The sequence below is a fragment of the Schistocerca americana genome, chromosome 2, assembly GCF_021461395.2.
Source record: "Schistocerca americana isolate TAMUIC-IGC-003095 chromosome 2, iqSchAmer2.1, whole genome shotgun sequence".
NCBI classification, from domain to species: domain Eukaryota; kingdom Metazoa; phylum Arthropoda; class Insecta; order Orthoptera; family Acrididae; genus Schistocerca; species Schistocerca americana.
Genome location: NC_060120.1, coordinates 448,558,403 through 448,582,690, shown reverse-complemented (window position 1 = coordinate 448,582,690; position 24,288 = coordinate 448,558,403). Strand labels below are relative to the sequence as shown.

The window sequence follows — 24,288 nt, the reverse complement described above, 5'->3', positions numbered from 1 at the left end:
TTGGGCAGTGGAGTTGTCCTACTGGCTAGCAACGCCATAAGTTCAGAAGTTGGAACAAGATTTATCCTAGGCACAACAAGTGATTTTTTGATTGGCCTGTTTTACTCTGCTGATAGCAAGCATCGAACTTCTGCATGTCTGTTGATAACTGTATATGTGCATGACCCATTTATTAATCAGCCAACAGTTGACCTAAGCATGGATTTTGAGAGTACTGCTTAGTGTTTTCATTCATCAAATGGAAATGGAAAAAAATGGAAGGCAAAATATTGGCTACATGCAGTAATAAGTTCAAGACAGGTAAAAGGACAATTCAGTAGGACGTATGAAGAATTGAGATCACACATTTCGAAATTTTGGGAGTATACAAGAATGTCTATCAACAGTTTTCATACGTTACTCTAATCATTTCACCTCTTAATATTACTTATCTAAATGTTGTTGTTGATAGTATTTCAAGTATTAAAAGACCTTTAGTTACAGTAAGGTAAATAAATTTAAGAAAGAAAATACTCATATTTTAGGAAATATTCAACTGAACACAGGTTGAGATTTTGAGAATCTATTCATTAAATCAAAGAATGGAAAACCAGAATGGAATGTAACAATGTTATGAAAAGTATAGTTGCTACTCACCATATAGCAGAGATGCCGAGTCGCAGATAGGCACTGTGTAAGTAACACAGGCCTCTCTTCAGACTATAAGATGTACAGCAGGAAGTCTGATACAGTAGTTTATCGGAATGGAGCTCCTAACAGGAGTACAAGTAGGAAGTATGCAGCAGACTTTACGAACGAAGTACTGCAGATATTGCTGTAGGTAGTAATAATACCATACGATTTGGATTGGACTGATGGTTTAAAGGGTAGAAACTAGAAAATCAGTTCAACAACTTGGGATTTTTAAATCAATAGAATGCTTCTACAAAGAACGAGATGGACATCAGAGACTACCATTAGTACACTTGCCTGGAATGAAGAAAGACGAGAAGGATAAAACCAGCTATAAAGGAAAATCCAAGTAGCAACAGGCACGAGAAGTATGCGAGCCAAAAACAGCTTAAGGCCCATTGTGGCATGCCAAGTGGAGAGGCACACCATCCGCATCCAACCAGCAGGTCCCCGACGGTAATAAGAAACTGGCCACAGAGTTAGGTGAATAAAATGGTAAGGTCACTCTTAGATTAAAAGGCTGCTGATTGTAGAAGGATAAATTAATCTACAGGTGGGATCAGAACAGTCCACTGCCTAGGAACAGACGCCTCCTGGAGCTAAGACAGCAGCAGGAGTCAAACAGCCACCCCTCTCAAGGTCCGGGAAGGTCAAATAAGATTATACATGCTATTCTGTCAGATAAAGTAAAAAACTAGGTTCACAGCTTGAACTCCATGACACAATAGAGCAAGAATGTGACACATTCTAGGTGTAAATGATACAGCAACTGGTCACATGAGATCAGAGCCTGGTGCTTCGTCGTGGAACTATGCCAAGGCACTAAAGAATACCCATTTGTTGTACGGGTTGTTGGATTGTTCTGAGGATTTAAAATCTAAGGGGAGTTAGCTACTCCAATGGCCTCTTTTGAAGATGGAAAGTGGGTGGGTAGCTTTTAGATGATGAGGCTTGGACAAAGTGGATTGCTGGTTATATAATAATAACAGTGATTTCAGATTAATTGTTGGCACTATGGTGAATGATCAGGATACTAGAGAATGACTAAATGGCATGTAGTTTGTTCTACACTTGAGAGGAAGCATGGGTCCCAACAGTGGTTATATATCTTTCACAACTTTCCTTTTTGCATTTTTTTTTATCAGTTTGCCTGACCAATTTTGGAGCCTTCTGAAGGTGATATGCACATCCTTTGACAGATGTCACTTACGTTGCTAAGCTACTACTCTGTGATTGAAACTGCTGCAACTATTTGATGGTTCCACCATGGTACAGGTTTCTGGTAATGGGGCCCAGAGGAGAGATGGACTACTGCTTCTGCAGCGTATAGTATTGCAGCAGAGTGGTATCTAAGGATAATTTCACTTCCTCCTTGAGTGGACAGTTCAGATTTTAAATAAATGGTTAAACTATGTCAATCGGCATTCTTGAAGTTCCAGCTTGCGCAGTTTTATGATGGGTGTTGGTATAGCAATGAAAAAGTTGCTAGAAAGCGATCACTGCCACAAAAATCATCAAGTGCTTACCAGTAAATGGGCAGTAAAAAAGCTAAGGCTACAGACTGATACATCAACAGATGAGATGGTACCCAATTCTGGACTAAAATGAAAATACCTGTTGTAGCACATTGTCAAATTTTGCAACTGCCTCAAAAATGCTTAGTGGGATTGAAATTCCTCAAGTGAATTGAGGTGGAGGCAGTTGCACAATCAAATCAGTGCTCAGTTGCTATCTTGCCTTCCCATGAGGAGATGGATAAATGTTACAGAGCATACTGTGTGTGTGTGTGTGTGTGTGTGTGTGTGTGTGTGTGTGTGTGTACGCATACACAGAGCTGCTTTCCGTGAAATATAGTCACATTGTAAACACACTTTAGTCCAAACCCAAAATCAGGGCTATCAGTGAAATATAACACCTAGCACTGAAAGGATGTTCATTACGAAAACCGATGTACAGCCAGAACAAAAATGAATGTTTGGACAGAGTCTGCACCTATTTATACAAACACTGACTATTTCCGAAATAAACAAACATTATAGACAGAAGATATTTCCAGAAATGATAAATATCAAATAATGTATAATTGCTGGTGGTTGGGTTTGAAATGGAGACCCCACATCACACCTGCCAGTGTTGTTAACCATTATGCCACACCGCATCCACCACTCGTGGGAATATTTATAGCAATTTGTTCTCTAAAACTGATCTCTCCTAACAATGTATAAAAATCCTCTGATGCTCTCCCAGAGTGATCTGTTTCTGTCTGAGAATGTAACTGGCCTGCTAGGAATAAAGTTTCTTGTAGTGCCATACTAACTGTTGGCTGGAATGGTATTATGTGTATGTTCAGTGAGGTGGTGGAAGTAGTTGTTTTAGTTCTTTTAGATAACAGCTGCTTTATTTTTCTCTTTTGGGGAGGGGCAGGAAAGGTGCGGGGGGAGTGAAAGCAGTGAAACTTTCATGCTTAAATGTCACCTGATAAACTAGCATAATTTCCGTAGATGGTGTTGGCGATCTGGTGCCATCTGATTACTAGATCCACCTTTCCATCTTGTTTCTTCTTTCCTTCCATTTATTTTGGAGTTTTAGTTTCAGTCTGGATATGTCTGAGAGCCTCTAGGATGCCTTGTTCCATGCATCTTCTCCAAAGTCTGGCTGTAGTCAGTGTGCGGTTATGGTAGTTTGTGGAGTGTGTCCAAAGGGAGGTAGCCCTCTACCAAGCAGGATCTATGAAGAGGATTCCAATCTGCTTGGGGAGGGCAGGGGAGGCCAAGGCCCTTAAGATAGATGTATGTATGACTGGCAGAACACCCTCTTTACCACAGTGGGGCATGCTCTTTGAACAGTTCTGGCATATTGCTGAAGCGGGAAGAGTGAGAGCTTTTTTGCTGTAGATGGTGCATTGGTTACTACTAGAGTAATTCGTCATCTCTGCATGATGGAAGTGATCATATTGCTTCTATGCCTTAAAGTAAATTAGTTGAGGGTTTTATATTCTTACATTCTGTATAGTTTTTTGAAGACATGGTCAAGTGACAACCAGGCAGATTGGGGACATGGATGTCAAATCACCCAGCTAATGTCACCCACTGTTCCAGATTTTTATGAATCTTTGTACATTTGCTTATATTTTTAAGATAAGAACAACCGAAATTTTTCTGGTCTCAGACTAAAACTTCTTATATTGAACTTTCGATGTACTGATGTTCTGATAACTTGGCCCTGCAAGAATGTCCATCAAAGTGGTAGTTATCAACAGAAACACTCTTAACTTAAGAGGAGTATAGTTAACAGAAATGCTGATATTCAAGTACTAAAATTACACAGAAAACTACAAAAATATTAAGGTCACTTTCCAGTTTCTGGAAAAAATTACAAGAGCACCGAAAAAAGCTGAGATGATATTTCACCAAACTATTGGGAATGTAGTTTTGGTTTTTATTAATGGGGTTTCTATGAATGGACACACAAATATGAAAGCAAAATACTTTCTGCTGTGGTGGAAAACAGTAATTCCAAGTGAGTTCATCCAGGCCTGACACTCAGTGCCTCAGATTTTCATTATGCTTACTTTACTTTTAACTTTTGTCACAGTAATAACCAGAGTAAAATTTGTTCCACATATTTCAGATATGTTTTTGTTGAGAAAAAAATTGCAAAGTTTTCACAAAGCATACATAAATGTCATGGCATTACTTTCAAGGGGTTGCTACCATTAGCTTATTTTCAACACATCACTGTTGTATTTTTCCAGATACCATAAAAAGGGTGTATCTTTACAGGGAAAAATATTTAACTCTGCTGGACTTCTTAAAATATTGGAAATTAACTAATATTGCTCTGGCACAAACTATGATTTCTTAAATATGCAAAATATTTTCAGACAGAACTATTATTAGTCTAATTTTTATTTTGTGTGCAGCTCAAATATAATTTGATAAGAAACAAAAAAGAGCATGGGTTTTGACAGACATGATTTTCATTCATATATTAAAATACTTCATATCATTGTTCAGAAAAACATTTAAAAATATGTTACATAAACTGATGAGCTTCATTCCATGCTTCTGACATTTTATTAAAATAAGAAAAGTATAGCTCCAAAAGTTATAAATTCAATTTTAGTATTTGAGAATATTATGAGACAGAACTGATTGCTATTCACCATATAGAGGAGATGTTGAGTCACAGACTGTTACAAATGCAAGCTTTTGGGCAAAAAGGGCCAGAGACAGTGGTCGTGTGTGTGTGTGTGTGTGTGTGTGTGTGTGTGTGTGTGTGTGTGTGTGTGTGTGTGCACAAGTTGTGCTTGAATGACTTTTATGTGTTGTCTACTTTAAAAGAAAGCCATTTTGGTGAAATATCATATGTCTTTTTGTTTTGGCTCTCTGCAACTCAACATCTCCACTATATTTTGAGTAGCAATATATCCTTTCCATAATATTATTCCATCCCCCAGATTTTCCATTGTTTAAGCCAAAAATTTCCGTTACTAATCAACTTTATTTAGGAGTATCAAATGAGCATATTTAAACAACAGATATTCTAGGACTCTAGGATTTAAATGTAAAACGTGCATGTTCAGCAATAAAGATCCTTGGAGTTCTCCAGTGAAAGTTTTACAAATGTTTGCATTTTTAATCAACTGTGACAAATTATATTCTGTTAACTTCATATTGTTTTCATTAAAGTAACAGTTTACCCAATGTGCTTGATCAAGTACGCCAAAAATACATAAAATGTATACCAAAGACACAAGAGTGCCTTGTCAGGTCAAAACAGTGACACTAGTAAGTTTGGCAGGGGGTGTGGTGGAATCCTCAAAATAACATCACATTGCAGTTGCCATATTATTTATGGCATTTGTCACATTTCCTATGTCACTGGTCAAAACAGACAACTCATCTGTAATATTCCTCTATGTCTGCAGTTATCTATAACATAGTACTGTGAAACAAGCTGCATAGATATTCAGAAATGTTTTTATGCACTTCACAAAAATGAAAAATTTAGTTTCCTACCCTATAACATCAACGAGTCCCAGTTGGAGTCTGTCAACTCATACAAACACCCAACTAACACTTTGTTGGAACATGAAATACTGGCTCGCTTGTGGGGAAAGCAGGAAACAGCTTTCTGTTTAGTGACAGAATACTAGGGAACTGCTATCAGTATACAAAGGGATAGCTTACAAATCATTTGTATGACCCATTCCAGAGCATTGCGTAATATGTGATACCCATACCAAATATGCCTGGTGGGGGACATTTTACGTTTACAGAATATGACAGCATGAATGGTCACAGGTTTGTTTGACCAGTAGGAGAGTCACAGAGATGGGGATAGAACTGAAATAGCAGATTCTTGAAGACAGGCACCAACTATCCCTAGAAGGCAGACTTACAAAGTTTCAGGAACTGGTTTTCAGTGGTGACTAGGAATATAGTACAACTACCTACGTACTGCTTCCATAGGGACTGTGAGGAATCACCAGAGCTTTCATACACACAGAAGCATTAAACACTCATTCTTCCCACACTCCAAACATGAATGGAAGAGGAAAAAGCTCTAGTAAGTAATACAATGAGACATACCCTCTGCCACACACTTCACAGCAGTTTGCAAAGCTTGAATGCAGACAAGTTGCACAGAAGAAGTAGTGCCTTGAAAAGATGAACTTCAACATACGCAAAACAAAAATAATTTAGTATAGCCTAACTTAATTAGGGAATTAGATTAGAAACACTGTGACTCATTATTTGGGCAGCAAAATAAGTGGCAGACATAAAATGCAGACTGGTAATGGTAAAAAAAAGAATTTCTCAGAAAAGGAGTTTATCAAATATAAGTTTCAATGTTGGTATTTTTTAAGGAATATAAGTGTAATGTAGATTTAAATGGAGGTGAAACAGTTTAAAGAAGCAGGGAAAAGGGAACTTTTAAAATGTGGTACTACAGAAGACTGCTGTAAATTAGGTATATCTGGATCAGATAACTCAAGTGATGGTACAACATCTGAGGAGAAAAATGTGTAACACAAATTGATTACAAGAAGGGAAATGTCTTAAGGCATTAAGGAACCATCAATTTGGCAAAGTAGTGAGGTGTAGGTGAATGAGATCATGAGAACCACTAATTAGCAAATGTTTATGTCAAAATTAAACAACCAGACTCATTTGGAAGCAACTGGATTAAACTTAGCATAATTTGCCCACGCAGACAGGTGCACAGAAGCAAACAGCACCAAAATTATTTCAAACTATGTTTTATCTAGAATGATATTTCCACTTTACAGCAGAGTGTGCGCTGATATGAAACTTCCTAGCAGATTAAAACTGTGTGCCGGACCGAGACTCGAACTCGGGACATTTGCCTTTCACAGGCAAGTGCTCTACCAACTAAGCTACCCAAGAACGACTCACGCCCCGTCCTCACAGCTTTACTTCTGCCAGTACCTCGTCTCCTACCTTCCAAACTCAATTTTAATCTGCCAGGAAGTTTCATATCAGCACGCACTCCGCTGCAGAGTGGAAATCTCATTCTGGAAACATCCCGCAGGCTGTGGCTAAGCCGTGCCTCCGCAATATCCTTTCTTTCAGGAGTGCTAGTTCTGCAAGGTTCGCAGGAGAGCTTCTATAAAGTTTGGAAGGTAGGAGACGAGATAATGGCATAAGTAAAGCTGTGAGGACGGGGCATGAGTCGTGCTTGGGTAGCTCACTTGATAGAGCACTTGCCCGCGGAAGGCAAAGGTCCCGAGTTCAAGTCTCGGTCCGGCACGCAGTTTTGATCTGCCAGGAAGTTTTATGTTTTATCTGTTACAACTGATTACAGTGGGGCCATACCATGTCAAATCAACAACCAATTTGCCTTACCACTTTAGATTTTGCTAAAATTTGGTACCCACAGTGGGTGCTAAGTCTAAGAGAAATTACAAATTCCAATGTTTTATCTAAAATCATTTCTGAACTATGGTTGTAGAACTGGCCAAGAAAGCAAAAACACTTCTTTTTAAGATGTTCCAGAAGCAGCCCTAACAGTTAAAGAGCTGCGAAAGGTGTCATTTTGCATACAATAAAACATAGGTCTAATAAAAAAAATTATTTAAAATATGAATAGAAATTTTGAATTAATTTTTCCCTAAAAAGTATGTAATTAAAAATTTTCAAATTATTTCCACAAATACTTAGTACTGTTGTAAATCACATGGCAAAATATAAATGTGGGATGACAATGGGTTCATTCTTAAAATTTCTGACTTGTTTTTCACTAATAGACCCATTTTGACCAATCCTACCTTTAACGAATGCATGTTTCATTAAATATACAGAAAGGTAAATATAAAATATGAGAATATCATCACCTTAAAATAAATCAGCATATTCTATGATTAAATTGATTGCTGACTAATTTTATACAAATCCAACTAATAGCCTATTAATTGGTAAAATAAAAATATTGAACATGGGACCTATAATTTCAAATGTAAGTAAGGTATGAAAAAAGTAAGTACTGACATAATAGTTCTTGTCAATGATGCTTGGACCAGAAATATTAAATACATGATGCTTGTTTTAGAATAATAGGTGCCTATATTATACAGCTGACTAACAATAGGTAATGATATTTTTTAAACAACTATGAGTAAAATATAAATTAGCACCAACTTGAGGAAAATTAAGCTTCAAATTGAATGCATGTTCCCAAGAAATTCTCACGCCATCACCGATACATTTAAAAGAGGCAACTGGGTCTGGCTTATATCACTTTCAACAAGAACGTATGCTCTCCGAGTCAGTAAATGGATTTACTTCTGCAAGAACATTCACCACTGACACCAACAGGACATCCCAATGTATAGGTTATGAAAATGATGTGGAGGGGAGTTATTTTCACTTCAAGTTCTTGATTTTTTCTCAAAAATGTACCCAAGCCACTAGTTTGTCATAGACAGTGATGACTTAGCCTGATGTGTCTTGTAACATCAGTTTGTCTGGTGATGAAGTTACTTCCCTCTCCCAACCATGCACATCCTCTCACACGTGTTTAATAATTTTGATGTAGTGGTGGGAATGAATGCATGAAACTGCTGTGTTCCTTTGATTGTCAACACTTCAAGCCGAATTTTTAAGAACTTTTCTGAAGCAGCGTAATCTTCTTGAGTGGAATAAGCAAAAGCTCTTCCTGCATGTTATCTACTGCCCACTCAAATAGATCTCATTAGGTTTGGATCTTGTTGTGGAATAGCCTTCGCAAACTTGCATAACCTGCCAGTCTCTTAAAGGAACCCCCTACTCCATCACCAAGCCCTTTCCATGTGCTGCAGCTGAAAAGTGTCACTCTACTATTATGCTAAAGCCATCCTCGGGAAGGCAAAGGTTCAGAACATTCTTCTTATTTTTGAATTGAGCGGCACAACCATCTGAAAAACTGTAAATCTTTTTTGAAGCTTTTGAAATTTGTTAGATAAGAAATTAGCTTCTTTTGAAAGGTGTAAACAGAAAATGTATTGTGCTCAAAGCAATCAGAAACATTGATAAAGCACTCGCGCTCAGTTTTGTCATCTTGTATGTAATATATAAAGAAGGAAGTATGATATGTTTCCTTTTACAGTGGTAACTCTGAGCTTTATCCTGTATAACTATACTATAAATTTCTGAAAGAAAAAAAAAAAAAAAAAAAAATCACAAATTCTGATACATTAAGATTTTCTTTTGTGGAGTTAAGGAATGCTCTTTGTTGCTTGGCAATGAAGTAATATTGAACAAAAAAGGACATCTTACTACATATTAACTCTATAAACTCTTCGGAAGTTTTCTGTGTGATTTCCAGATTCCAGCAGTCAGCTGACACCCACTTGAAGAATTGAAGTCTCAAATTTTCCATCAAGAGAGAACTGCAAAATTTTATCTATTACTGTCTCTCCTGGGTAACATTCACAATTTCCCACATTACAATCAACTGATGGTGGGTTGCAAAGCAGTTGTGTGATGCATTACTTGTAATTGTTTAAGTGCCGTTTGATACCATGTTTACTATGACATTTTCTGTCACTAATTTTGTGTTTTGGCGAGTTGTGCACACACAAGCGGAGTGTGTGCCATTCCGTCCAGCTAGTACACACTGTTTCAGCCTCAACTCAGCAAATTTAGAGAAACCTATTTTTATGTTAGGGCATAGTCCATATCAGTTCAGGCAGGCTAGGAAAAAATCTTACGTTCATAGTCTTTGATATTGAATTTAGCATATGTCATAATGGAGCACTAAGTATGGAACACACATTTTCTGTTTTCTCCAAAAAATTTCTGCTCCGAGATACAGTCCTCCAAGATGGAGTCAACAGAGGTGTCCAATCCCATCCATCGGCTTTGACCTGTGATGTAAAGGTGTTTTGATGTATGATGTCATGACAGCACAGAGGTTAGTTTATGAGTGTGTGGTGTTAGTCTATGTCCTCTTGTTGCATATTGTGGTATCCTCTGGTGATGTGTATATGGCCCGTGTGTAATGTGATGTATTGGGTTCATTTGGGTGTCTGTGCTTGAAGTGTGCATTTATTGGTTGTGACCGTTATAGAAGAAGGGAAATTAGTTTCAGTGATTCAAGAATTAAGTTTCTATTGTGTTTATGTTATTGCAGTGACGTTTTATGTTATTGGTTTGCTGCCTGTCGCACAGGAAGTCGTTTAATTCAATTTGTGACTTTTTTGTTAGGTATGGACATGACTTACACGTTTAATAGTGTGCATTTGCGAGCTAAAATGAGGGATAATACGTTGTCCGTCATTAAGTTTCTGCAACTTTTTAGGCTTGTGGCGGAGATAATGAAATGCAGTGTACGCGAGTTGAGAGTGTGCATGATTGGGGTGTTTGACCTTGTGTGTAGCGCCTGAACTTTTTTGTGGTAAGTAGTCGTTTTTTTGGGTCTACTATTCACGCATTATGATTTTCGGTGTGGTTCTTATGTGTTGTTAGGTCGGTGTTATTTACTGCATGTGTTGGTGGTTGATGTTTTGGTATCAGCACTTGTGGTTGATTTATGTATCTTAGGGAAAGTACTCTATTTCAATTTTTTGGTATCGTCAGTTGTATTTCAGCTATATAGGTCAAGGGAAGTGTGCAATTCCATTTTTTGCTGTTTTAGATGCTGGTTTCGTGGTATCTACAGTTGTGGTGTGATTATAACTTTTGGAATATTTGGTTTTTATTTTCTGGTATCGACAACTGCGGTTGAGGTATGTAGGTGAAGAGAACGGACTGATTCCTGTTGATATTTTAAGTGTAGCGGAATTTGGGAATTTTGTGGTGTTTTTATGTCACCATTTTGTATGGTTTGGGTTTGTGGTGTGTCTGTATGTGTTTATATTTAGTGTGTCCCCACCCAAAAACCCCCAATTTCCCACGCTGGTCTCTTTAGTCTGATTATATTTTTGCAGGGAGATGCATTTGTTGCCATGTTTATGTAATGACATCATCGGCGCCATATTGGAGACGCTGAGAATGGTCATTTCCACCATACTGGCAACGTCATGGTCAAGCAGACTGATGGAATCAGACACTTCCGTAATCCCCCGAAGATGACACTGTGCATACCATTTTGAAAATGCAAAGTTTGGAAAAAAAAAATTAAAATGCTGTATCTCTGGAACAGTTCTAGATGTTTTGTTGGGCTTTTTATTTGAAAGATAAATGCTTCATGATTACACAGAAATCCTCCATTTGGACTTTCCTGTCAAAGTTGTTTTACTATTTTACCTCACCCTCTTAGATTTTGCCGAAAGTTGGTATACTTATAGAGGGCACCGAGACTAAGTAAAATACCAAATTTCAATTTTTTATCTCAAACCATTCCTGAAATATGGCTATGTAAACTTTTCTAAAACGAGCCAAAAATGTGTGAATGAACTTTTTTTAAATTGTCCTAGGAGCTGCCCTAATTGAACTAGAGAACTGGGAAAGGTGTCATTTTGCAGCATTTTGCATGCTCTTTCCAGGGATATACAACAAAACATAGCTTTTAATTAATAACATTTTTCAAAATACTAATTAATATTTTGATTTAATTTTAATTTTTTTACAGAAAGTACATAATTGAGAATTTTCAAAATATTTCCATAACTACTTCATACTATTGTAAATCACATGGCAAAATATAAAGCTGGGATGATGATGGGTTCATTGTTAAAAAAATTCCGGATTCTTGTTTTTCACTAACGTCCCTAGTTTGACCAAATTGACCTTTAACAAACAGGAATTTCTTTAAAATATACTGAAAGGTAAGTAAAAAAAGTATTAGAAATATCAAAACATCACCTTATTAAACCAAAACTAATCAGCGTATTTTATAATTAAGTTGATTGCTTATTTTAATTTCATACAACTTCACTAACAGTATATTAATCGATATAACAAGAAATTGAGCATTTAACTACAAACTGAAATAAAGTATGAATAAGTACAAGTATTTACATAATAGTTCTGGTCCAAGATGTTTGAAACGGAACTATTAAACAAATTAAATACGTAATGCTTGTTTTTGAGTAACAGGTAACTGGACATAGCTAAATTTAACACAATAGGTAGTAACAATAATTTTTAAACAATTTTCTATAAAATGTACATTAACACTAACCTGAGACAAAAATTAAGTTGAGTTGAAAGCAGTTTCCCAATAAATTGTCTTGGAACTTTACATATTACATTTTAATAAAGCTGACTGGGTTTGGTTTACATCACTTTCATTGAGAATGCATTTTCTCCCTGTCTGAGTAAATGGATTCACTTTTGTGAGAACATCCACAACTGACGCCCACAGGACATCTGCATGTGCAGGATAAGAGAATGACTTAACTGGTCCACATGGATGAAGAAGTTATTTTCACTTCATCAAGTTCTTCGTTTTTTTCTAAAATGTACCCAAGCCACCAGTTTCTGCCATATACAGTGGTGACATAGCCTGATACATCTTGAAACTTCAGTTTGTCTGGTGATGTAGTTACTTCCCTCTCTCAACTCTGCATACCACCTGAGAAGTATTTGACTATTAATTTTGATGTAGTGTTGGGAATGAAAGCATGAAATTGCTGTCTTTCTTTGATTGTCAATGCCTCTTCAAGTCGGCTTTTTAAGAATATTTCTGAAGCAGCCTAGTCTTCTTGAGTGGAATATGCAAAATCAACATTTGTGATATTTTCTACTGCCCACGCAAATAGATCTCGTGCGGTTTGGATCTGATTTTGGTATGGCCTTTGCAAACTTGCACGAGCTGACAGTCTCTTTACTGAACCCCCTACTCCATCACAAGACCCTATCCCATGTGCTGTGGCTGAAAAGTGACATTCAGCTTTTATGTTGAAGTCTTCCTCATGAAGGCAAAGGTTCAGGAAGTTTTTCTTATTTTTGTACTGAGCGGCAGAACCGTCAGAATAATAGTATATCTTTTTTGGAATCTTTTGAAATTTATTTGTTAGATATGAAATTAGCTTCTTTTGAAAGGTGTAAACCACAGTTGTATTGTGCTCCAGGCAATTAGAAACCATGACAAAGCTCATATGCTCAATTTTGTCTTCCTGTTTGTAATATATAACAAAAGGATGAATGGTAATCTGTTGTCTTGTCCAGTGGAAACTCTGAGCTTCATCCTGTAGAACTATACTTTAATTTTCTGAAAAATCACATATGACAACAAATTCAGATTCCATAAGGTCTTCTCTTGTGTAGTTAAGGAATGTTCGTTGTTGCTTGGCAATGAAGTCATGCCTAATCAAAGTCGACATCTTACTACAAAATAAATCTATGAATTCTTCGTAAGTTTTCTGAACAATTTCCAGATTACATCGGTCAACTGACATCCACTGTCGGAACTGAACTTTTCAATTAAGTTTTCATGAAAAGAGTCTTAAAATGTTACGTATGACAGTTTCTCCTGGGCAGCATTCACAGTTTCCCATGTTGCAATCAACTGGTGATGGGTTGCAAAGCATTTTAGCAATGCACTGCTTATTATTGTTTAAGCTGTTGTGTGTTACTGTATTTAGTTTGGCATTTTCTATCATTAATTTTATGTTTTGGTGAATTGTGCACATGCAGAGTGTGTGTGCGCCACTCCGGCCAGCTAATACACAATGTTTTGGTCTCAACTCAGCAAATTTAGAGAAACCTATTTTATGTTAGGAAATTTGTCTTTAAAATGTTTGTAAGCTTCTTTAAGGTTACACAAAATAAGTCCTTTTGATATTTTTGTTTTATTTCCACTTGTTTCTGTAATTGTCACACAATCTTTAATACCTGGCATTGCTTTGCTAACTTCATCATTGTCATAAAATGAATGTACAGTTTTGACAGTTTCTGTTGGTAAACACTTCCCTGGTTTTGGGTTTGGACCTTCCATGAATCCTCTCTTTCAAAATTTTTTGGACTGCCGAACAATGTAATTAGGAGCATTAAATTCCCTCATTATTTTCCTGGCACTCCACTTTTCAGGTAAACTTTAAAGAATCATTAGTTTATTTGCTCTACTTATAGAATTTTTAAAGTTTCTTTTTAGATTTTGAAGACTGGATTCATCAGTATCAGTAACTGAGAAAGTTTCAATAGCAACAAAAAGTTTACGTGTCATTGATGAGATTTTATTCACTTTTTATTTGGCATAATGCCTAGATGTTAGTTTTCTCTTGTCAATTGGGGACTCACCTAGTTCTTGAAGTGTTGTGTTAAATGTTTTAACAGCTACTGAAGTTAGAGTGAAATCAGGGTCTTCGTCTCAGATGATTATCTCTGATCCAGAAGATTCTTCAACACTTTCATCACTGATGGGCTCTGGTGTATTTTTCAATTTGGTTACACCTTTCCTACATTTATCACAAATCTTGGCACCACTTGGTATTTGAGGAAATAATTTGGGCATCCATGTTGTGACCTTTCTCAGTTCTTTTCTGTCTCTAATAAAATGATTTCACTTCTTCAATGGATTACAACACTGAACTCTTACAGCACTGAACTTTTTACTTGGTTCCATATTTATGCAAAAACCACTTATAAACTGCCCTTCAATGTATAGATTTACTTGAAAATGAACTATTAAATATAATAGATACAGACTGGTCAACACCGAGGTACCAACTGATTTGCACTAAAACCACAGAGCACAATAATGCTATAGGCACACAAAGCCTTAGAAGGTAACAATGCAGACTATATCATATCAACAATGGCTCCCGTCTCTGAATTATTGTACAGACATCAAGCCCTATGTATACGGTCCTCTACTGACGTACTACCTTTAAGGTCAGTTAGGTCAAACTAAGGCCACTAGTGAAACACTAGTCCGAAATAATTTTTCAACAGTGAACCCATCATCATCCCACGTTTATATTTTGTCATGTGATTTACAACAGTATGAAGTAGTTATGGAAATATTTTGAATGTTTTCAATTATGTACTTTTTGTAAAAAAATTAAATCAAAATATTAATTACCATTTTGAAAAATGTCATTAATTAGAAGCCATGCTTTTTTGTCTATCACTGGAAAGAGCATGAAAAATGCTGCAAAATGACACCTTTCCCAGTTCTCTAGCTCAATTAAGGCAGCTCCTAGGGCAATTTAAAAAAGTCTGTTCACAAATTTTTGGCCAGTTTTTTATAAGTTTACACGACTTTTTTTCAGGAATGGTTTGAGGTAAAAAATTGAAATTTGGTATTTTTTCTTACTTTCAGCACCCACTATAAGTATGCAACTTTCAGCAAAATCTAAGAGGGTGAGGTAAAATTTTTATTTAAAGTGTGTTGATTTGACATGGAATGACTCTATAGCGTTCAACTTTTTCATAATTTAAGAAAAAGTTTTTTTCCAAAAATGCCAATCCATAAAAGTTTTTTTTTTCCTGTTGATTGGTACCATATAGTTCTACAGTCCCTGAAAAGGAGAGCTTCCATTTCTAGGTTGAACAGCTTTCATAAACAACTGAAATTTTTGCCACAGCCTACATAAAACCTGTTTTATTACCACATTATCACATAACAGGCTCATACAAATCAAAACTCAGCATCATTTAACGTAATTTTAGTTTTGAAAGATGAGAAAGAAACTCATTTTTCAATCATTTTAAATGGTTCCAAAATGTATGTGAAAGGTCCAAAGACATAAAGGTTTCAACTTTGACAACTTCTGTGCACTCTGTCTTGTACTGAAATCAGCCAGTTAGTCAACTAAAAATGTGTTCCACTGCTTCAGTATCTTCCTTTGATATAGAGTGATGCCTTCCTATTGAACCAATAGGAACTGGAGCATTTACAATCTTCAAACCATTGTTAACAGGAAGTGAGCACCGATGGTGGCGTTGCTGTCGTTCAGCTGGAAACCTATATCCAGCAGCTGGTCCATGAGGTAGCATAAAGATCTCTACAATTTCATTTAACTCATAACTGGTGTCTATATTCTCTGCAATCCACCAATCACAGTCATACATACATACACACCACGAACATTCCCTTCTCAGGTCATGAATCTGAATATTAGCTTCCTGTTTCTGAGGTGTTGGTCACATGAACAAAATTTCTTTTTCTTGCTCTTTGACGTGCATGCAATATGAGTTCGTCCATCACAGAGTCCAAAAACGTGACTTCTGAATTCCTCTCACAGGAGTAGTTTGTTTCGACCATTCTTGTTTTTTCTGCTCATAGAATTCTTCGATTTCCTCTTTGGGCAAAAGAATGAGGGCTTTGGAGGTGCAAGACTTCACGACCCTTGTAAAATCCTCAGCATTCTGAATTGCAGCTGTACTTGCTCTGGGAAGATTATGTTTTGTAGCATGGTGCTTCAGCAGGCCTCTTACACTATCACAAGGCACCTTCTCATGACCAGTAGCACTGTATACCCAGTCAGTTGGCACAAGTGACTTATTCAATTCAAACAGCCAGTAATTATTTTTAAAATGACTAGAAGCACCATTAGAAATAATGAAGATCTTCTCTGCCCGTTTCCACTTGAATTTTGCACATTGCTAGCAAAGCATGTGCCGAGTCATCACTTATAACTGCAACACTTGTGGTCTTGTTTCGAAAATGTCACTCTTGTAAAAATTGAAACCTGATCATTACTCCAATGATACCCTTTTACTTCTTGTGGGAGAATTACAGACCAGTTCTCAGCAAAATCACAATGAAGCAATAAACATGGTTCCTCAGCCTGTACACAACCTTTCACTTCTGCAATGTGTTGCAGTTTGTTCAGATGCTGGTGTGTTACTGCTTTACTGACCATTTACCAAGTTCATCAATGAAACTGTCAAAGGTAACAGTTTTCTTAATTACTTTATTTTCCTTCCATGTCAGATATGTAATTTCTGCAAAGTTACCTGCTACATCTTCCAGGCCAAGTGTCTGTAAAGACAGTTCTCCCTTTCCAGGACAGTCACCACATTCTTGAAACAAACAAGTCTCTCACTTTACATCACAGACTACTAATGACTTCACACACCCAATCCAGGTGTCATATGTCATGTGCTCCAGTAAGTTACCACACAAAGTTCAAAATTCATGCAGTACACAGACATCTCTAGGTAGGTGTGGAACTACCCACTTAAGTCTTAGTGAATAAAATTTTTATCTTACGTATGTGAAGTTGTATAGTTGCTCTTATAAATCGCAAAAGGTTCTTTAATACTGAGTCATGTACCTCTTCACTTTCACAACTCCTTGACCTTCAAATGTTATAGTTAGTCTATTTTTTTGTTGGCACTCTGGTGAGAACAGTCCCATTTATCTTCCAGACAAAATGACTGCACTATTTGAACTTGAACTGCTTATACAGGATGACCATAATAGGGATCTGGTCTTCCAAAGACTCCTTTTACAGACCTCACATTTCTTTATTTGTTTACCATGTACTTCAATACTGATGGAACATGATTCAAAATTGTTTTCTTTGAAAATGTCTCTGGAATAATCATTAAAATTTGAACCTTTTCACTGTAGGATGCACAATATTCAACAGCTGAATTGATACTTGTGAAAAATTACTGGCAAGAGTGCTTTGGTTCATTTTCTTCTGAAGATGAAATTTCTACTTTTAAGAGTGTGGTCAGTCTTGCTGTAGTGTCTTCATCCATAGCTTTAGTAATTTCTCTGTGCTTTCTTCATGCATACAGCTTATGACTCAACTTCACTGGCCATTGTTTCTTAACAGGAACAACACATCTGTAGTTGACCAATTCAGGGTATTTAATTCTTCCTCTATTGATGCAAAATTTGCATCATCTGTACCACAGGAGGCTTCACCTTGTTTAGATACTATCATTGTTGTTATTGTGTCAAAACATTACAAAAAGTCGTCACTGGAAACATCTCCACTGTGAAACAGTCTTCAAATGAGAACGCTTATTCCCAACCTGAGCAAACTCTGTTTTTTGTTTGTCTTATATATCACTCTTTTACAAATATGCAAATAATCAGCACACTTCATTACCTGTGGCCCCAGTCAGAAGACATTTCAAACAGTCTTTTTCACAAAACACTGCAAGTATGTCAACTGGCAAATTCCTCATGAAAACTCACTGGATGGTCTCAGATTTCTTAGAAGCATCTTCAGTATAAAAATTAGCACTGAACAACTACAATACAGAAACCTGCAATGAACAACCACAACAAAGAAACTGGCAAGAAACTAAAAGTTTAAGAAATAACTGCAACAAAGAAAGTGATAAGAAACAACTGCAACAAAGACAATACAAATAAACAACGAAACAAAGAAATTAGTAAGAAACAACTTAAATGAAGACATACATTAATTACCCTTGAAAGTTAAAGTGATTTTTTGAAATAAAACCTGTCCAACTTAAAAGTGGAAGCTCTCCTTTACTGATAATATAGTACTACATGGTACTAATCAAGAGAAAATAAAAAAAAATAACTTATGGACTGGCATTTTTGAAAAACATTTTCTGCAAATTATAAAAAATTCAAAAGGTGACAGTAAAAGAACTTTGACACATGTCCAAATGGAGGATACCATTGCAATCAAAGCAATTATCTTTCAAATAAAAAAAAATTACAAAATATCTAGAACTGTTACAGAGATACAGCATTTTAAAATTTTTTCCGAAATTCGCACCTTCAAAATGGTGTTCGCAGTTTCATCTTTGGAGGCCTGTATCTCAAGCCAGGAATTTTTTAGGGGAAACAAAAAATGCATGTTTCTTATTTACTCCTCAATTTTAACATACGCTAATTTCAATAACATCTGAGACTATGAAGGTAACCCCCCAGCCTAAAGTGAAAGGAATTATGTCTTAGGTAACTTGGCTTTAAAAATGTTTGCAAGCTTCTTTAAGGAGACATGTTATATTTTAGTTTTGTTCTGTAAATATCATGCAATCCAATACTTTGCACTGCCTGGATAACTTCATCGTTTGCATACAATGAACGTAGTTTTTACAGCTTCTAATGATAAACATTTTTTGGATTTTGGCTGTGGACCTTCCATCAACTTTTTTTCTTTCAGAATTGTTTTGAAATACCAAACAATATAATTAGGAGCATTAAATTTGCACACAATCTTTCTGATACTCCACTTTCCAAGTAAACTTGTAAGAATCATTAGTTTTCTTGCCCTATGTGTAGAATTAAAAAAATTAGTTTTGAGATTTAATGAGAGAGAAGTCTCACAGCAACAAAAAGTTTTAGTTCCACTTATGATAGTTTTTTTTTCCACTTTTGATCTGGTATAGTACTTAGATGTTATATTTTCTTACCAACTGGGGATCACCTAACTAAGTGATGCAAGTGTCTGAACAGACAATTAAGTAGTTGTGAAGTCTGTGCCTTGTCGAAGATGATTTCTTGCAATCTAAGTAATCTTGAGTGTTGCTATCATTGATTGGCTCTGTATTTTTCCAGCTTTGTTAAGTTACATCTTTCCTACATTTATCACAATTCCTGGAGCCATTAGGTATTTGCAGAATTCTCTAGCATCCACCCTGTGATATTTCTCAGCTTTTATGTCTCTAAGAAAAAGATTGGACTTCTTCAATGACTACAACGCTACACTCTTACAGCACTGCATTTGTTACTAGGTTAGCGACACAAATCACTGATTAACACTCCTTCAATTTATACTTTTAACTTGTAAAAGAACTGTTAAACACCACATTCTACTAAAATACATTAGATAAAAAATTTTTCAATGCAGAGTAATAACTACTATAATGCCACTATAATGGCCTAGAAACGCTAATATTAACTAACTGCTTTGGAGTGAAACAATACATAACACATCCTTCCAGCAAAGGCTCTGGTCAATAACTGTACAGACAGCAGGTGCATGGCTGGAGGGAGACTGTGCTTGTTTAAACTTTTCCACAGCCAGCCAGGAACCAACTTCCTTGCCCTGCATACACTGGCTCAAGTCTGTGAAAATGGAATGTGCATTTTGATTAATCTGCTTGGACCAAAATTAATTTTTGGCAACTTATTTAAATTTTTAGTTATAGGTCCCATATTCAAAATTGTTGTTTTACCAATTAATGAACTATTACTTTAAATTGCATGAAATAGAAGTAAGCAATCAACTTTACTTCATTATACAATATGCCGACTGATTTTGTTTTAAGATGATATTCCGATACTTTAGGCTACAGTTACTTTCCTGGATATTTCATATGAAAACCTTTTTGTGAGATGCACGATTGGTCAAATGGTGGCTATTATTGAACAACATGAGTTAAGGAAAACATTATTGGAGATATCAGTGATCAAAACACTAATTATGACAAATCTAGATCGCATGGCAAGTACTTTCTGGAAAGAAAAGTATATGAAAATTTCTTAATAAGAACATATGGTGCATTGTTTATCACTGGAAAGATCATAAAAATTTTGCAAAATGGCATCTTCCCCAGCTCTCTCACTCAATGCAGATAGCTCCTGAGCTAATTTTTGAAAATTTTACATAGGTACATTTCAGAAACTGTTTGAGAAAAAAATTGAAATTTGGTATTTTTGTTACTCTGGCCACTCAGTATATGAAATTTAACAAAAGGGGGAAAAATTTTATGTAAAGTGGGTTGATCTGACATGGAATGGCTCAGAGCTTAATATGGGAACACGATATCTAGATGTGATAGCAATGATAAAATTATAAAAATATAGCTAGCCAACTGTCACCCATAGTGGGAGAGGGTTGCAGGGATAAGCTTGCCAGGTTATTTTACTTAATTTTCTGTAAAAATACGTCGACATAGCAAAACAGTATCCCATATTCCTATATGTATATTTCTGGCTGTAATCAGTGCCCGGTACAAATTACAGCACCTCCGGCATCATAAATTCTGTTTACAAGTGTGAATCCATTTTGATTAATATTTGCATTGTATTAAAGTTACCCCGTCGAGCCCCGAATTAAAGACCGAGACTGTTAATAAAACAGCGCTAAGCGAAATTAAATTCGGATTTTCTGAGAAAGCTGATATGCATTTTTCGTCACGGCGCAACACTAGTACTGTACTCACTTCTATCGACCCCATGGAAACTTACAAATTAAGCGAAGACACCACCGCAAAAGAAACGAGAATACAAATAAAAAAAATTTAGAGACCGACTTACCCTATCTAAATAAACTGCGTCGACGTCATTCGCAGCAGAAATTTTACGCATCATCGTTAGTAAAATTCACAGGACGGCAGGTGTGTAATTCTTCGCAATTTTCACACCTGTAAAATAATCGACACAATCATTAACTCAGTGCGCGTGGGAAAGTAACTGGGGTACAGACATTATATGGTTAACAGAGGTTCTGTCATTACCTGTTATCGTCGAAACTACCTAATAAATAGCGGGTAAGTACGCAAATTGAATCAACGTGACAGAACCATCTCCGAATATATCATTTGGTGATACTGTCACTGGCTGGTTGCACTTTAATATCATTATGCGGACTTGAAAATCACGAACATCTTTATAATGACAAATGTACAGACGCCTAATCTGCAACAAAAAGCAGTATATACAATGCATATAAACAATCTGTCACTTGGATTCACTCAAATATTATTATTACACGCCAACTCATTCAATAATTATACTTCCCTCAACATCGTTAATGCAGTGCTGATTACACTGCAATTGCATACCTTATTCGCTACTTCTGAACAATTGGAAGCAAAACTTCATTCGTTTACAACCAAAACATTCGACCGTTGCAAGTTGAATTTTGAGCCACACAGTTCTGCCAACACCACGCTTTCATTGGTTTCTGAACTTGACTGCACAGTTAATGATATTTCACGAAGTAAAACCAAAGATCATTGGGCAAAACTATACAGTACGAATGTCTATTAAGGGAGCATTCAGAGCATCGGACAAATTGCAAGAATTTTTTAAGTGTATCTCACAGGGATACACTACTTGCGCAACTAATTTCCTGAAGCCAGCGTTGTAAAACCAGCTTCTTAAGTGTCTATCTACAAGGTGTACACTTCAATTTCTATATTTTGTGAATGCTGGAGCACCACTGTCCTACCAGAAATAAAAATTGGCCAGTTAAACGAGTAGTAGCAGAGTTCATGCTTGTCTGCTTGCAACCACTACAAAAGAGAGATAACAAACAAGTTTGGATTCGCGACTGGAAAGAGAGAGGAGGACTGTAAAGAAAAGTCATCTCTTGTAGTCAGCGACCTTGCTGAAAGGAGCTATTGTGGGAGACTGCAGAAGCTACTTCTCCCTCTAATAACGACGATAGAACTGTTCCCGAGCTTCTTAAAAGAGGTCAAGTTGCATTAAGGATTTAAGTTGCTGAACGCGAGAAATGAACGTGGAATTCACATTGCAGATCACATTGGTGCGTTTAAAGGCCAATTCACACTGGCCCTCACATCAGAACATTCCACAATGCATTTAAAATGGAGGCATTCACACAGTCCGTCACAGAACCGTCACGTCAGGTCAGAGTTATTGGGAAAGAAAGTTTTGACAGTGTTTGCGACTGCTACCATCAGAAGTTACTCAATTTTCTCCGTGCTCGCGTTTAAGCAGTGTCTTCTTTTCTTTAATCTTTTGAAGGTTGTTTCAGGTCTGGTATTCGACAATTTCATGTTTACACTCTATAGTTAAATATAAGGTAACATTTTACTTATTCCTGTAAAATAACCTTTACCTGTACAAGCGCAAAAGAACTGCAATTAGGTGAAACGTGAAACTTATAGCTGCCATTTATTCCAGGTGACCAGCGAATCGGACTTGGATTTTCTGTCTAGTGACGAGGAGTTCGAACTGTTTAATTCTACCAAAAGACAAAAAAAACATTACTCAAAAAACGTGGTACAGCCTTATAGCGACAGCGACCTCATGGAACGTTTTCGTATGTGGTGTAGTGTGGCACAGTAGTTAAGTAAAAAAAATCAGAAACTCTAGCCATTAAAGTATCGGTATGACGGGGGATGGGAAGCTGCACCCACTACAGCACATTCTGATCTTTTTCTTGTTTGCTGGCCACAAAGTGGCGAGTTTGAGAGATATGGCAAACAGATCTAACATCTGTAATTGTTGTGTGCACCATGCCATAGAAAGAGTGACGTGCTATGTAAGTGGTTTAGGAGTCGACTTTACGGTATAAAATGACCATCCCCTGAGGTATGTTGGCATACCATCTTACACCTCTTCCCCACATGGTATGCAGTTGCTGCTGCTACATATATCAGCTGTTGATCAACAACTACATGCGAGGATCCCACCAGAAATCTGACGAGAATTGTTGAATCAGAGTAAACACAAAACACAGGTTACTACATCATCATAACTGCACATGTGCAGCAACCCCAGCTTTTTAGCATTCGAAATTAGCTGTCTGGCAGCTGCTTGCACGAACCTGAAAGCATTGTTAAGGATTCGATCACAGCTAAATATTAGCGACAAGCAAGACAGATAGGACATATTTAGGAAAAAACAGCAAAATATTGGTCACATGCAAAACTATAAACATGATTGCCCCTCGGTTTACTCGCAACAATGTAAGGTTTACATTCCTATCTAACCACACGCTCGGAAAACTGTCAAATATTTGTGACAAGGTTGTGGATTTACTTGTAGCAGTTTCATCTTCCGTTTTTTACTCGGTAAATCGCGACATATTCAGAATAAACAGAAAAGTGGTGGTGGCAAGAAGACTGCAACGTGATCCAGAATGTGTTACAAATGCGACAATGACAAAAATTAGCATGTACATAGTTTCTAATCAACTTCCTTCAAGTCTGTAATAGAATGTCTCTAACCACATCACTACAGCAGCCACACATAATTCACTACTTCAAAACTGTTCATTTTCATGGGTTATTTACAGAAAATGTGTCAGTAGCTGACATTTAATTGCATCAGATAGCATTTAGAGTGATAAATCTTCATTGCGCCTTCGCCTTGAAACGAAGTACTGTTTTACACACAAACTCAGGTGTGCATTACACATCAGAGGCTGCTGCTCAGGTAGCTGATTGTGTGTGGGGTACACACAAGAGTTTTTGTAGATTACGCCACTCTTCATCCAGTCTAGATAACGATAGCAGTAGGAAATCCAGAAGTGGCAGTGCAAGATTCAAAGAAATGCTTCCAACAGGTGAGGCTATTAAAATCCAA

At 36.7% G+C, this 24,288-nt stretch overlaps 1 protein-coding gene across 1 annotated transcript in view; it reads right to left on the bottom strand.

Moving 5' to 3' along the window:
• Window positions 1-21,904, bottom strand: part of LOC124594871 (kinesin-like protein KIF20B) — a 38,758-nt gene extending 16,854 nt beyond the window's left edge. Inside the window, exons 1-3 of the mRNA XM_047133340.1 lie at window positions 21,795-21,904; window positions 21,468-21,648; window positions 21,268-21,374 (exon numbers count right to left, since the gene is read on the bottom strand). Coding sequence (XP_046989296.1) covers window positions 21,268-21,321 — 54 coding nt within the window. The 5' untranslated portion in view covers window positions 21,322-21,374; window positions 21,468-21,648; window positions 21,795-21,904. The remainder of the gene's footprint in view (window positions 1-21,267; window positions 21,375-21,467; window positions 21,649-21,794) is intronic.
• Window positions 21,905-24,288: the final 2,384 nt, after the last annotated feature.